The 16,390-nt window shown below is 37.2% G+C and overlaps 1 protein-coding gene across 1 annotated transcript in view; it reads right to left on the bottom strand.

Moving 5' to 3' along the window:
• The window catches only part of LOC127425951 (kinesin-like protein KIF1C), a 63,725-nt gene extending 50,800 nt beyond the window's left edge, over nucleotides 1-12,925 (bottom strand). Inside the window, exons 1-2 of the mRNA XM_051672321.1 lie at nucleotides 12,412-12,925; nucleotides 2,765-2,898 (exon numbers count right to left, since the gene is read on the bottom strand). Of these exons, the coding sequence (XP_051528281.1) occupies nucleotides 2,765-2,870 (106 nt within the window). The 5' untranslated portion in view covers nucleotides 2,871-2,898; nucleotides 12,412-12,925. The remainder of the gene's footprint in view (nucleotides 1-2,764; nucleotides 2,899-12,411) is intronic.
• Nucleotides 12,926-16,390: the final 3,465 nt, after the last annotated feature.

Genomic DNA, 16,390 nt, shown 5'->3' with positions numbered 1-16,390 from the left:
TACCTGAGATGGAAAATCTTCCCCTCATGACGACAAGGTTCTTTACCTTGTTATGCAAGTTAGAAAACAGCGGACCAAACTGGTTACCAAGGCTAGACATGCAAGCTGAAGAGCCAAAAACATTTTGATTGGGGACATTTTTTGATATCCAGTATTTTATACCCTCAAGGTCTCAAGGCAGGAGAAGAGATTGCTTAAGGAGCAGCTATTTTTTTACCTGACCAGGAGATAGAGTTGGGAATCATCAGCATAACAGTGGTATATGATATACTTTTGAAAGATAGAGCCCTCTCTTTCTCTAACATTTACATTGCTCAGTTTTACAGATAAGCCGGTTTCAAGGTGCCACGCTACAAGAGTTTTCCCTTGAAACCCTTCTTCTCCCCAGCTCCACGAGTCTAGATCTGCTACACGAGGATTGTATATATGTCTAATTCTGCAGCAGCATGTCCAAAAATATACATTACATTTACTATACAAATACATTCTGATTTTGCTTTCGAGGACAGACAAATTACTTCACATTGGAAACTTGGTTGTGATACGGCATTATATACAGCAGATCTGAGACCAGTTATCAATCTTTGGTAAAAGATAGAATTTGAGTTGGTGAAACTCCCCATGAGAAAAGACATTAAAAGGAAACCAAAGGGTGGAGAAGGCCCTAAAAGAGCTGTCGGGTAACAATAGAGCGCGGCAAGCCTTGAGTGTTGCAGGGGTGTCAAACCAAACTAACCAGACTGCCAGCCCCGCAGATTCTATAGAGAGAGAGGGGGGGATTTAGGGGTGGTACAATAGGTTGAAGGGAAGAGATATTGGGGTGGAAATATTGCACAGAGGAAGACGGGATTGTGAAGTCTGGCAGTCAGTACTGCGAGCGTCAGGATTTTACAGTAGTACTGTGGTTTGGGAGGCGCGTTTCCAAATTCTCAGAAATTATCCCTCTTTCCCTGCGTGGGAGGAGACACTGAAGTATTTTTGGATATAATCATGGAAAAGTGAGAGAGTAATGAGTAAAAGTGTGGAGCAAGATATAAAATGGTGACAGCATGAGAAAATCACATTTTTCTTGATTTCTTTTCATTTTTCAGATTTCTATTGAGATAAAAGAGTTTAAATGTACTATGAAAACATCCAGTATGTTTTAGAACTGAAACTCCCTGCCAAGTCCAATAAGGTCAGGGGTGTCCAAACTATAGCCCCCCACCTGTTCTGGTTTGGCCAGTGAGAGATTTTAGAAACAGAACAGAATTTGGCATGCTATTGAGAAATATTATAAAACTCATAGTTTGAACAGTGGTTTGATTCAATGTCGCTAATGAAAAAGTCATCTGATTACTTTAATGCGGCACAGCAGCAATTCTGTGTGTGCGTTTCTGTGACACTGAATGGAATCAAAAAAATCAAAAAGATTACACAACAAGAAAGTGAAAACCCAAGGGCAGAGAAAGCAATAGAAGCTTATTCCCAATACAAAGTTATACATATGAATAAAAGGAATTCATAGAAGACATCACTGTTGTCTATTGTGTTCTTGGTAAGTAATGTTTGCACAAGCCCTTTTTAAGTACACTATAAAGCATAAAGGGTAAAATGCACATAAAATGCATTCAGTAAGATTGAGTTGATCCCAGTAAAGGCGCTATTTATTAGCACGTACTCTCTGAGCTTATTTTATCACCCCATTCACTAACGGAATTGTGCAGATCACGTAACAGTGCAAAAACACCCACAAAATCTATGCTGAACGCAATCTGCATGTGCAATTGACCCTTCGCTAAACTGAATCAATACTTATTTTTCGATAAAATCCCGCTTAAAACTACTCATACACACATTACTCCGGTAGGCTCACATAGTAAAAAGGCAAACGCTTGTCATAGAAATGGCGCAACAGTTGCTAAGACAGGACTGGTCAGAAACACTTAGCGAAGGGTCAATACCGATCTTGTGGGCCAATTCTGAAAGCTGTATAATGGAGGATCCAGCAGACCACCTGGACCTGACACACTCTGCAGGCCCGGAACTGTATAACATTAATCCACTATTGACATCCAGACACCTGAATCATCTCTTTAACATGCCAAAAGTGCGCTTGACTACACTGCGCATCTGGTTATAACACAGGTTATAACGTTCTTCTCCATCATTTGATAATAAATTGATGAATTAATGCTGCCATGATCAATAGAAAATGTAGACAAGCGTCTCTTCTAAACAAAATTTGCTTTACTGCCAGGTTTCAACAGAAAGAAATGACAGTTGAATAGAAGAACAATGACTTCATTTAAATACTCTAGACACATGATTAAATTAAAAATAATTTACATGTATGAACATGCAAAAGGAAGGGCATTTGCAGAATTTTGTCTGTGGAAATCTTCTTATAATTTGGAATTCTGCGGCAGCAGATTTAGTGCTGGTCTACTTATAACTAATAAATCTTATATGAGTAAATTGTTAATTTGAAGACAGACAGGTTGATGTAAGTTTCACTTTTAGATACCAAACTAGCTACATAACACTGACTCCAACATCAACAGACTCCAAGGACTAAAGGGGACAGAAAATGGTTTGGACTTCATCTACGTCTACATGAAAAGGAATGATCTTCATGAAAATAAAAGTAAAGCAGTGTACAGTGAGCTTTCAGATATGACTGAACAGGAAAACAAACATTCAATCTTATCTAAGCACGATGTAGACAGAGAAATTAAGGTATAAAATTCAAGAAAACAAATCACTTTGTGTGTGTTTAACTCACAGGTACTTTTGTCCTGCATCTGGATCACACATTTGGCTCCTCGGTTTGTTTCGCGGCTGTTGAAAGGCCGCACACGCACCACAACCTTCACAGAGGATGATGCCATGACGGCCAACAGTCAATCGACTCAGCACCTGTGAGACGAGAGGAGTATTAATGTTCAGAGTATTCATGATAATATCACAATAATCATAATATTACTGATGTTATTATACTGTATTCTTCAGGTTAACACATTTGTTAAAACATGTATTGTCACTGAGAGTGTTCTTTGGTTTAGGGAGATAAAAAAAAAAACTGTTATGGTAATGTAAGTAGCACAGGGATGCTTTGTTATAGAAATACTGGATTATACTGATGGTACAATGTTTTAACTAATATAATGGTCGATAATGTACATCTATAAGGTTTTGTTTCTTTTCTTTCTTTTTTTCTTTTTTAATACCATGCGCTCCAATATAGAACTGTAAAAGTTTAAGGGAAATCAGACACCAAAACATGCATGTATGTTATAGATATTGCATTTACAAATTTACAATTATTACTCTCACAATTTCTTTTTAATCAAATATTTTACGGCCGAGTATAAAACTAGAAAACTTGACAAACTTATTTTAGTCAATATAGAAATTTCCATTATTTTTCCGAGTCTGGAAATCACAATTTTAAAACTCCCTCATATTTCCCACATTTTCCAGTGCACCCAAATTAACACTACAGTCTTAAACTTCACACCTTCCAACAACTTTAACGATAGGAAAGTATTTATGAAATGTTAAATATTTTATTTTATGAAGTTTATGAACTACAGATGCACAGATGTATTGGCAAAACATCGGTATCAGATGATAAAAGCAATTATATGTGCTAACAGACATTGGCTGTTTGTTTAAAAACAGCCAATAATCAAGGCTGATTGTTTCCCGTCAAAAGGGTTGGAGAACACATTGGACAATTATCATACAATCCGTGCTCTGTGTGAAAGAATAATTCTACTGTGTGGACTGACATTAAATTGGGTGACAATGACAGCAGAGTTGTAATTTGTTAACTTCGCACTTCTAGAATTTCACGAGGTGAAACTACCCTAAAAGCTTTGAACACAAAGTTTTAAATTTCTTTCGAAGTTATATTTCAAATCAGTGATTTGAAACATGGTAGCATAAAAAAGCAGAATCAAACTATCAGTATCAGCAGACGTTGTTCTAAATAATCATACATCGGTATCGGCACACAAATTTTGTATCGGTGCATCCCTAGACAGGAAAGTCCATTTTAATCTTGAGCATCACCATCACACTATCAATATGAAATACTCCATATCCCCACAATGGCTGGGCGATATGACGATGTAATTGAAAACTGACAATGTCTTACAAATCTCCCGATGCCAGTTTTGACACTCATTGACAGACGATGATCGACAGTATTGATAAATGGTAAAACCACGGAGCTGGGAAGTTGGCAGATACCCTATATTAAACAGTAGCCCAGGGTGTGAAATTTGCACCCGCCCCCTGCCAAATGCGACGAGGCTGAATCCAGTGTAACGAGGAGGAGGGCATGGCCGGGCCGTGAGGATGCACGCCTGGCGCTGAGTTGCCTCAATCAGCGGGAGAGAGAAATAAGGAGGAGCCAGAGACACCAGAGAGAGAGAGAGAGAGAGACGCGCGCACACACAGCGGCTGCGTGTCAATGTTTTTTTATGCAGAAAAGCAGTTTTATCTTGTGTTGTGTTTCATTAAAAGTCTTTTTGGTTGACAACCCAGTTCCCACTTCCTCCTTTCCGATGAACAAGAGGCTTGTCTGCCACACTGGTGCCAAAACCTGGGATTGGAGGAAGATGCTCAGTCAGAGAGCCCTCACCACTGACGAAGGATCACAATGCCGAGGATACACGGTCCGGTGGTACTGGAGCGGTTCGCCAGGAGGCAGAGGAGCCCACTGCCATCCACCAGGAGGTGAAGTCCAATGCCATCACCCGGCGTCGCATAGGATCGCTGCACAGCTGGCTGAGGACCGAATGGCGATGTGGTCGGGAACCGAACCTCTCTCTCTCTCAGGCTCTCCCGCTCTCTTTCTCTCTCCCTCCCCCATCCTACTCAGGTTCCCAGGAGGCGGGGAAGACCAGCCGGCAGCGGAACAAGAACAAGAGGTTTGTCTGCCACATCCAGCAACTTATTCGCAAGCTCCTCGTTCAAATGCAGGTATTTCATGAGCGGGTTAGTTTGCTCATCTACCCGCAACAGTGGTGAGTGACCTGTAAGACGTCTTGGAGTAACACATGACAAGAAACACAAAGACACGTGCTTGAAGAAACACTTTATTATATTATTAATCTATCAATGCCAGTGTCTGATGCACTGTTTGTTCAGAGGTGTGCAGCAGGAGTGTGTCTTTTGTAACGTGCATGTAAAGAGTTATCACTCTTTCTTCTCTGTTTCAGTTGTCTGAAAACTGTTTGCAAGAATAGTGTCGTATGTGAGAATGCTGCGAATGACCTAAGACTATCTCAGGAGGTGCTCGAAGTTTAGTTTGCTTTATTTCCACAGAGCAGTTTGTGCATAACTTGCATTGTGAACGCAACTCTGCTGGTTCTCTCAAATATATTTTTTTATTAAAGAAACAAAGACGAAAGTGATAAATCATAAAATAACAAGACCACGTTCACCACTTTCTATAGGTAATAGTATATATATATATATATATATATTTTTTTTTTTTAATATTTGTATTATAATTTTTATTATTATCTTTACATTTATAATTGTCTTTAGTTCACGAATACTTACGAGATGGCAAATGGGGCTGTTGGAGACGGTAAATGTTTGGATTTGGGAAGGTGGTTATAGAAGTTTCTTTTATCACTTCATTATTTTTATTACTTTTTTCGTTTAGTTTAAAGTGCAATTTGAATTTAGAAGTATATTTTATGTTTTTCGTGTTTCAATAAATGAATTAAATTTTTAAAGCCAAATCAATAAAGCAAAAATATTCAACAACCCTGGGCAAGGGTGTTGATGATATAATTGGATATTGCAATATTTTTTAAGGCGATTATCAATAAAACATTTTTTACATATCGCCCAGCTCTAATCCCTACATTGTATGCCTTATTCCCTTGCATTCCTGTTTTCAATTCTTGTTCCTGGTTGGGAGTCTTGAACATTAGGAGGAGATTCTGGCTGGCAGCCAACGATCCATGTACACTTGTCAACTCAATAGAAATCTCCAACACACACACAGAGTTTTACCTCAGGACATAATTACTACTTTACTACACTAACAACAAAGCACACACACACAACATAATAATTACTGCTGTGCCATTACAACAGAGATACAATAAAGCATGAGTAAACAACTGAGGAAAATAATGCTTATTCTGCCAATTCCAGCACACAAAGAGCATTCACACATGCTACTGTTATTGTACGATCACACTGGCACAGTCAACACACTGCGGCCTGCTGAAGACTGAAATTATATAGGCCTATTACCTTTAATACAACATTACCTTTTTAATACACTCACAGAAACTTTCACTTTCACCAGAACTCACTGTAACCTGCTGACTGCCATACCAAAATACTAGGCATGCACTGATATAGACATTTTATCCAATACCGATAAGTTGTGTGAAAATCAGAAATGTCAAATTTACCCCAAAAAAGTAAAAATAAAGTCCAATAAAATAATGAAATTATACTTTGCAGAAAAATGAAGCCTATTTTAGGCATTGTGTTTTCCAAATGCGGAGAAAATATAGGCTAACATAAATAAAAATGATAATGTCTGGACACAATGTTTTCATTATAATTGAAATAAGCATAAACTAAATAAAAATATGAAGTATAACTGTTCAGTGCTTTTAAAAACTGGCAAAAAAAAAAATAGTTTACTGTTTGAATTGAATAATAATAATGCTATTATGATCACTTTCTAATATCAACCTAATCAGACCAATACAATAATTTAAAAAAAAAATTTTAAATGCTAATTTTACCCGATAACGATATTGTCACAGATGTGCTCCCTTACCAAATACTTTTACCCACAATTGTCTTGTTTTGGGTAAGGGTACTGCTTATGCATGCACAATTGTAAACACATTCCAGTGTATTTCAGGCATGAACCGCTTGGAATGAGGGGACAGTATGGGCAAATCAGCAATGTGCCCTGAGAGATTGTGTGTGTGTGTGTGTGTGTGTGTGTGTGTGTGTGAATGTGTATCTACATTTGTATGTTCAAGTTTGAATACCCCTGAACAAACTTCATGTTTTGTTGATACTCTATGTGAAAAGAAGTTAACGCCACACAGGAAGAGTGGGTGGAGTTCCTAAACGCACATTAGTTGTAAATGTGCTGTCTGTGATATCTGGGTATTGTACTGGATGTATATCCAACACTTCAACAATTCAAGTGTCTGGAACAAGCAGCTACACCCTTCATTTCAGACGACACAAACACAGTGTGACACAGCCCGCATAACACTCATAGCATACATTACACACATCACTGCCTTATGCAACTGTAGCAGGTGACTGGGCGGCACTGTTGACCATGCAATCTAAAGTTTCACACTCCTTACTCACACACTGGAAATTAGATTACATGCTGCAGATTGCCTGAGACTTGTATTAGGCTAGATTAGTCTGCTTGCATGTGTGCAGATCACCCCAAAACTCAACACTTTCTAGAACCAAACTCAATATTATTTAAACATGTTTTATGCTTCTTCTCTATCCATCTCTAATCTCTATTTGATAACTCCAAAATATGTCTTAGTAGGAATCCTAAAAATATTTGTAAAAATAAATGTATTTGGTATTTTTGGTTTTTAATATTTTCTCTCTAATTTGATCATTTACAATATTGTTGTGAAATTTTTACAATATTGATATACACTACCGGTCAAAAGTTTTGAAACACTTACTCATTCTTTATTATATATATATATATATATATATATATATATATATATATATATATATATATTCACATTTTAGAATAATAGTAATCAAAACTATGGAATAACATAAATGGAACTATGGGAATTATGTTGTGACTAAACAAAATCCAAAATAAAGCAAAACTGTGTTATATTTTAGCATCTTCAAAGTAGTCAGCCTTTGCCTAGAATTTGCAGACATGTACTCTTGACATTTTCTCAACCAACTTCTTGAGGTATCACCCTGGGATGCTTTTTAAACAGTATTGAAGGAGTTCCCATCTATGTTGGGCACTTATTGGCTGCTTTTCTTTATTATCTGGTCCAAGTCATCAATTTCAAAAACTTTTTTTTATTTTTTTTTTTTATTACATTTTAGTTTTATAATGAAATAAATTAATATGGTGGCACAATTATATTTTTGTCTACAAAACTAATTTCAAACATTTAAGCATACGCCTTCAGATCAAAAGATTTCTGAGATCATGAGAAACATTTCAGACAAGTGTTTCAAAAGTTTTGACCGGTAGTGTATACAATACTGAACTTAGTGCTTTAGCACCCAAATTCTTCTGCAATATGTGAAAAGCATGTGTTTACTGTCCAACCAATCAGAGTTGGCACCCTGCAAATTTAGTTACAATTGACAAGTCGATTAGTAGGGTCAACTACTAACATTAATATTTTTAGTTGACCACCCTGGCACATCCCTAGTTTTTATTACCACAACTGGTTTTTAAAGGTGCAACACATTTTGCCCATAAATACATGAATATTACTTGTGAAAAATTTGCTATTTTTAAATTGTTTTTTAGTACAATTCCTACAACACAATTCCCATCATAATCTGATTCTGCTGTATAATCTGAACATTGATGTACAATATTTTTGTGATGATAGCAGAAACAGTTCTGGTGAATGGCCAGGTAAATTTTTCTACAACTCAACTGATTTTTCTGCAGTCATAAAATCAATCCCTGGAAAAAAGCACAATAGCCAGTTCTGGTTTTAAAAGCACTCATGCCCAAATAACGGCCTTCCTACCATCATTCAACAACATCCAGGACACCACTCCCTCTTTTATGCCCCTTTACTCACTTTCTCTTTCCCTCTAGCAGTGTTTCTGTAACATTTGGAACTTTAATGTGGGTCACATTTTAGTGATAAGGGAGCAAAACAAGGTGGAATCTGGAGCACAGAATCGAATCACAGCACAATACACAGCTGCATACACAAACAGTCTACTCTGCTGGCTACTGATAAAAGAAAAACGCTGATGTAAGACCAAATTTTCCTCTATCAATTCTGTACTTTGTTTTTTAGCAACTTAAAGGGGTAGTACACCCAAACATGAGACTTTTGTCATCATCAAATTACCCTCAAATTGCAAAAAAAAACATTATTATTTTTTCTTCGAAGGCCATTGGTTTTTGGTTTTAAAGGGGCTGTCAATGATTTTAGCTCTTCTGGAACACCAGACTTAGCAGCTGATTAGCCACAAACCCTCCTTCTAAAACCCCCCACTCCAAAGACATGCGCACACATAGACACACTTTGAGACAGTTGTATTAGAGCAGATGGAGTGTGGGGGGGTCCCAGAGCGATTCGCCGTCCAACCAGGAGCGTTTTGAGGGAGAAGGACACCGTATCAGCACTTATACAAGCACATATGGGCTGCCCTGTGAACATGTACAATGATGTTTGGCCTTGTTACATAAACACAGGGTGACACACCTTGGCAATTAAAGGTTAATTTCCCACACCTGTGGCTTTTTAAATTGCAATTAGTGTCTGTGTATTAATAGTCAATGAGTTTGTTAGCTCTCACGTGGATGCACTGAGCAGGCTAGATACTGAGCCATGGGGAGCAGAGAAGAACTGTCAAAAGACCTGCGTAACAAGGTAATGGAACTTTATAAAGATGGAAAAGGATATAAAAAGATATCCAAAGCCTTGAAAATGCCAGTCAGTACTGTTCAATCACTTATTAAGAAGTGGAAAATTCGGGGATCTCTTGATACCAAGCCACAGTCAGGTAGACCAAGAAAGATTTCAGCCACAACTGCCAGAAGAATTGTTCAGGATACAAAGAAAAACCCACAGGTAACCACAGGCTGCTCTGGAAAAAGATGGTGTGGTTGTTTCAAGGAGCACAATACTTGTTGACCCCTCTCCAAACATAATGCTTATGGTTGTGATCATAAAGCTCTATTTTGGTCTCGTCACTCCAAATTACAGTGTGCCAGAAGCTGTGAGGCGTGTCAAGGTGTTGTCGGGCATATTGTAACCGGGCTTTTTTGTGGCATTGGCGCAGTAAAAGCTTCTTTCTGGCAACTCGACCATGCAGCTCATTTTTGTTCAAGTATCGTCGTATTGTGCTCCTTGAAACAACCACACCGTCTTTTTCCAGAGCAGTCTGTATTTCTCCTGAGGTTACCTGTGGGTTTTTCTTTGTATCCTGAACAATTCTTCTGGCAGTTTTGGCTGAAATCTTTCTTGGTCTACCTGACCTTGGCTTGGTATTAAAAGATCCCCGAATTTTCCACTTCTTAATAAGTGATTGAACAGTACTGACTGGCATTTTCAAGGCTTTGGATACATTTTTATATCCTTATCCATCTTTATAAAGTTCCATTACTTTGTTACGTAGGTCTTTTGACAGTTCTTCTCTGCTCCCCATGGCTCAGTATCTAGAATGCTCAGTGCATCCACGTGAGAGCTAACAAACTCATTGACTATTAATACACAGACACTAATTGCAATTTAAAAAGCCACAGGTGTGGGGAAATTAACCTTTAATTGCCATTTAAACCTGTGTGTGTCACCTTGTGTGTATGAAACAAGGCCAAACATTCAAGGGTATGTAAACTTTTGATCAGGGCCATTTGGGTGATTTCTGTTATCATTATGATTTAAAAAGGAGCCAAACAACTATGTGATGATAAATGGCTTCATATGATCACTATCATTACATAAAAGACAGTTGTTTTGCATGATCAGTCATATTTTCAAAATCAATGCCAAAATTTCACAATTTCTGCCAGGATATGCAAACTTTTGAGCACAACTGTATGTATTTGACACCTGTATCGGTCTTAAATAATTGGTGACAGCTGATCTCTAGTCCTGATTTTTTTTTCAAAGACATCTCATAAAACGTGGAAGTTCGGCTCATAGATATCTAGTCAAATTTATTAAATTAAGTGTGAAAGCACCCCAAGTCCTTACAAACCACCACTAAGAAGACTGGTGTTTTTTGGATTGTTTTACTTTTTACAGCCAAGTTTGTACTGTAAGAACTAAAGTGTCATGTTACAGACCGAACAAATCATGTAATTAACTTTCAGCCAGATTATGTGTTTGGACATGAGCCATCTGAGAAAGAATGAGACAGAGAAATGGACAGCTAGACTGAAAAGGAGAGACAGCATACCTTTCTGAGCCTGAAGAATGCTGGTCTGTCATTAAATATGTGTGTGTGTGTGTGTGTGTGTATGCGGGTATTTATCAATTTGTGGGGACCAAATGTCCCCATAAGGATAGTAAAACCCAAAAGTTTTGACGTTGTGGGGACATTTTGTCGGTCCCCATGAGGAAAACAATTTATAAATCACACTAAACTATGTTTTTTTTTTTGTTTGTTTTTTGAAAATGTAAAAATGCAGAAAGTTTTCTGTGAGGGTTAGGTTTAGGGGATATAATCTATAGTTTGTACAGTATAAAAACCATTATGTCTATGGAAAGTCCCCATAAAACATGGAAACCAGCGTGTGTACCCTGTAATAAAGTCGCTAAAGACAAGCAGCTGCAGCACAGAATACAGACGTGCAAACACTGTCTTCAATTAAAGTGCCAGAGACCAGGCTGAGAGTACAAATAGAGTATCCTAGCAAGTTAGATTTAACACATAATACAGCTGAGAGAGAGAGAGAGAGAGAGAGAGACCAGGAACTAAGATAAGAAAAAAATCTGTTAGTCACTGTAACATACTGTGGCTGTAACATGGTATAAACTAAGATGGTATGAGATGGTAGTTTCATGTTACTTTGATGTATGCCATGGTACTAAATGATTACCATGGATGTACCATGGTATTTTTATGTTATTCTATGGTGCTTTAAAGAATACCGTGGTATTAGCATGTCCAGAAAACATGTTAATAAATTGGTACAATGTTTAAAAAAAAAAAAAAAAAAAAATGAATACCACTGTACTATCTGTTGATATTTTGTTAGTGCTGTCAAATCACTCAGTAGTACCAGGGGCCAACAAAATAAATCACACTAGCTCATGGACAACTGAAGTAGTCAACAGGTTTATGAATGAATTCAGGAAAATACAGCATCTGAACTTTATTTTATTCAGGGATCTTATGGGATAATCATCATCATCATCATCATCATCATATGTAATAGTAAGAATTATAATAAAGGTATTATAATATGGGATAATTTTCTTGTATTGCAATACAACCAAAAACTAAATCTTTGACAAAAAAATTTTTTAATTAATTAAAAAAAAATGAATAATAATAATAATAATAATAATAATAATATATATATATATATATATATATATATATATATATATAATTTTTTATTTTTTTTTTTTTTTTTACTGTGTGTGTGTGTGTGTGTGTGTGTGTGTGTGTGTGTGTGTGTGTGTGTGTAAAAGCAGGAGAAATTTAACCACTTACACGTTCTGGATAATTACTTCGAGCAACCAAGACGAAAATAAATCCAGGACAACTTTAGAAGAATTCCAAGTTTCCGTATGTTAAATATGTTGTTGTTTTTCTCTGATGAAAGAGCGGCTCGTGTTTCTCCACCTGCTGGATCACACGACAACCAACAGCAGGAAAAAAGTTGGGTGGAAGTTTTTCCGTTTACTGGGATTCGCACAGACTAAACACAAAACTACACAACCCTGTCAAAAAGACCAAAACGTATTTTAAACCTTAAAGGTCGTTTATTTATAAAACATCCACAAACATAAACGTGATCCCCATGTGTCCATTGAACGTAGGGCAATCCCAAAATCTCCACTCGATAATATCCAACGAAAAGCTCAAAATCGAGAAAAGCGTCTTCGTCAAACAAATCTTACAATATTTCGATCAACAACAAAACTATTTCAGACTCTTCAGGACACTGACAGACCCCACTGAATGAAGACGGGGGAGTTAAAAAGTCGCCGGTATGCTCCGCTCCGTCACTCTTCCCAAAGATCAGATCATGACGTCAGCAGAGTCAGAGTGGAGATAAAAGTCCCGCTCGTCTGCATTTAAATAAAATAACCTACAATATATATTTATAGTAAAGTTTTAACATTTTGTTGCAACAGATTAGATTTTTTTTCCAACTATATATATATATATATATATATATATATATATATATATATATATATATATATATATATATATATATATATATGGGGGCCAAAAGTTTGGAATAATGTACAGATTTTGCTCTTATGGAAAGAAATTGGTGCTTTTATTCACCAAAGTGGCTTTCAACTGATCACAATATATAGTCAAGACATTAATAACATGAAAAATTACTAAAAATGTTCAGAACTTCTTAACCCTTATGTTCTGTTTGTGGTCTATATGACCCCAGTCCCTTTTCAAATAGTAAAAAAAAAAAAAAACATATGCATCCTTATTTTTTAATCCTGATTTTCATGAATTTTCCTAATTACATAAGATCTTTTCAGAAATGTGTTTTTTACTTAATGATAATGTTTCTGATGTCCGCTATGACATCACTACACACATGTGATGTTTGGGGTCATATTGACCCCAGTAATAAATGTTACTGAGAGCAAAGGGTTTTCACATGATTTGAATCTGTTTGGTACCTAAGATGCAATTTCTGAATACAAAACTCTCTCTCTCTCTCTCTCTCTCTCTCTCTCTCACACACACACACACACACACACACACACACATGCACATACACTCTATATCTCTCTCTCACACACACTCTTTCTCTCACTTTTGTTCTCTATCATACACACACACACAAAATTACATTTTGCAATATTCCCACGGAGGGTGGAAGGGTGCGTCTGCGAGAATCTGTGATATACACCTGTAAATCCCTGAGAACAATTTAGAGTTTCTACCTTGTCTGGCATAGGGGTGGAGCAAGCGATTAAAAAGGGAAGGACAGGACAGTCTGAATCATTCTAAAACTTCTACACTGCTAGGTTTCTCTTGTGGCTATGTTTTGGTTTTGTAAATGAATAAAAGAGCTAGATTCAGTGTTTTTGAGGCATGGGATGTGTCTCACCGACAGAGTCAGACAATGCTTCTGAAATCGATGATGTTGTGGAGGACCCAGATTATGTTGGATCCTCCTCTGATGAGAGCAATGCTCCAGAGGATGGCTCTTCTGAATCCTCACAACCACAAGGGGCCCCTGTTGCTCAGCTACCCAGACCGGGCACATTTGTTTCCAAAAATTGAAAACTGTCATGGTCTCTTTCACCACCTGAGCAAAGGGGTAGATTTAGCAATACAAATACAATGGTGACAAGTGGAAAGATGTAGATGCGATTCTCCTTCAAAGCTATATTGGGCTACTGCTCCTTGCTGGAGTATACAGATCAAAAGGTAAGGCTACAAGTAGCCTTTGGAATGCAAAGACTGGTAGAGCTATTTTCCCAGCTACCATGTCTCTTGAAACTTTTCATGTCCTGTCACGAGTCATACGCTTTGACAACAGGGAGACAAGAGTTCACAGGAGGGAACATGACAAACTGGCAGCCATAAGGGATGTTTGGGATAGATGGGTTCAGCAACTGCCCCTCTTCTATAACCCATGTCCCTATGAATGTCGATGAATGTCTTGTTCCGTTCAGAGTTCTGTCCTTTCGGCAGTACATGCCAAGCAAGCCTGCAAGATATGGTATAAAGACATGGGCAGCTTGTGATGCCAATAATAGCTATGCTTGGAAATTACAAGTCTACACAGGAGAACCTCCTGGAGGTGCATCAGAAAAAAACCAGGCTATGAGAGTTGTGTTGGATGTCACTGATGGGCTCTCTGGCCGTAATGTGACATGTGACAACTTTTTTACTTCATATGCACTAGGAGAAGAACTGTTGAAAAGAAAGCTTACAATGTTGGGCACAATAAGAAAAAACAAGCCAGAGCTTCCAAAAGAGCTTGTTCAGGCTAAAGGAAGGGAGACAACATCATCCATCTTTGCATTCACTGACACTACTACACTTGTCTCCTACTGCGCCTCACACCCCCCCCCCCCCCCCAACAGAGATACATCTTTGAGCACCAGAGATGACAAAAAAAACAGACATGGTGTTAGATTACAATAACACAAAAGGAGGGGTAGACAACCTGGACAAAGTGGTTGTCACATACAGCTGTCAACGAAAGACCGCTCGTTGGCCCCAGGTAATATTCTTCAACATCCTGGATATGAGTGCATACAATGTGTTTTTGATATGGTGTGCCATCAACAATGAGTGGTGTGGTGGCAAAATGAACCGGAGGAGAATATTCTTGGAGCAGCTAGGATATGCCTGGTGAGGCCTCACATTGACAGGAGAGAGCGCCTTCCTAGGTCACTTTTTGCTGTATCCACTGTGAGGGAGATTCAAAGTCGGCCTGAAGCAATCACTTCTCCAGCAGCTGCTGGAAAACGTGGACGATGCCAGGTCTGCTCCAGAATTGTTTTTTTTTTCAAAGACTAACAAAAGATGTCTGAAATGTAACAAGTATTTGTGTACAGCACAATCTGTTCCTCTTGCATCTGAAGTTAGTCTTTTTTGGTTTTCACCATTAGCATAATACATTATTAGGAATTTTGTGGTGTGACAGGGTTTTAGGAGAAAAGTGTTTGGCCATCCTTTTTGTGTATTATATGTTATATGTATATAGAGGGAATAAAAGAAAAACTCTTTGAATATCAGCAGTTCAAGATATATTGGTATTGGCAAAATCTATTACAGAGAGCACATCAGTTATCTAGCTTTGGAAATGTTCTGTTTGAAAAAAGTTCTGTGTTTGTCTCAGGTAACAGTAATATGTGCCTGTTATTTTTTCACTAGCACTAGGGAACTGTGGCTGTGTCTGGCTGCCCTGTAGCCTGGAGGATATTGTAAATTTGCACATAGTTAGTCTGCCTACTTGGTGAGTGTGTGGAAAAAAGCACTTGCATTTGGATATTTTTGTCAAATATACATATATATATATATATATATATATATATATATATATATATATATATATATATATATATATACCATTTTTTTATTATTATTTAGTGTAATCAAAATTTATATGGTTATTTTTTGATTTCATTTTTTTTTCTGAAACGTGCCCTTGAAATTTGCATGAAATTTACATTTGGCTGTCCTGTTGCCCATACGATGTGTATATACTGTAAATTTGCACATAGTTAGTTTGCCTGGTTAGTGAGTGTGTAGTAAAAAAAAGCACTTTTGCATTTACTTAATTTTTCTTTTTTAAAAAAAAAAAAACAATGATATCTGACTGGGGTCAAATTGACCCCAAAAATAAGTAATGTTACTATTTTGGAAAGCAATTTTTTTTTTCTGTTATTTATTTGTATTTATTTTTTTTTTTTTTAAAACAAAAGGGATATTTATATTTGTTCAATAACATATATAGAACATATGCAGCTAT

The sequence above is a fragment of the Myxocyprinus asiaticus genome, chromosome 3 (assembly GCF_019703515.2).
Source record: "Myxocyprinus asiaticus isolate MX2 ecotype Aquarium Trade chromosome 3, UBuf_Myxa_2, whole genome shotgun sequence".
NCBI classification, from domain to species: domain Eukaryota; kingdom Metazoa; phylum Chordata; class Actinopteri; order Cypriniformes; family Catostomidae; genus Myxocyprinus; species Myxocyprinus asiaticus.
This window is presented reverse-complemented; position numbering and strand designations above follow the sequence as displayed.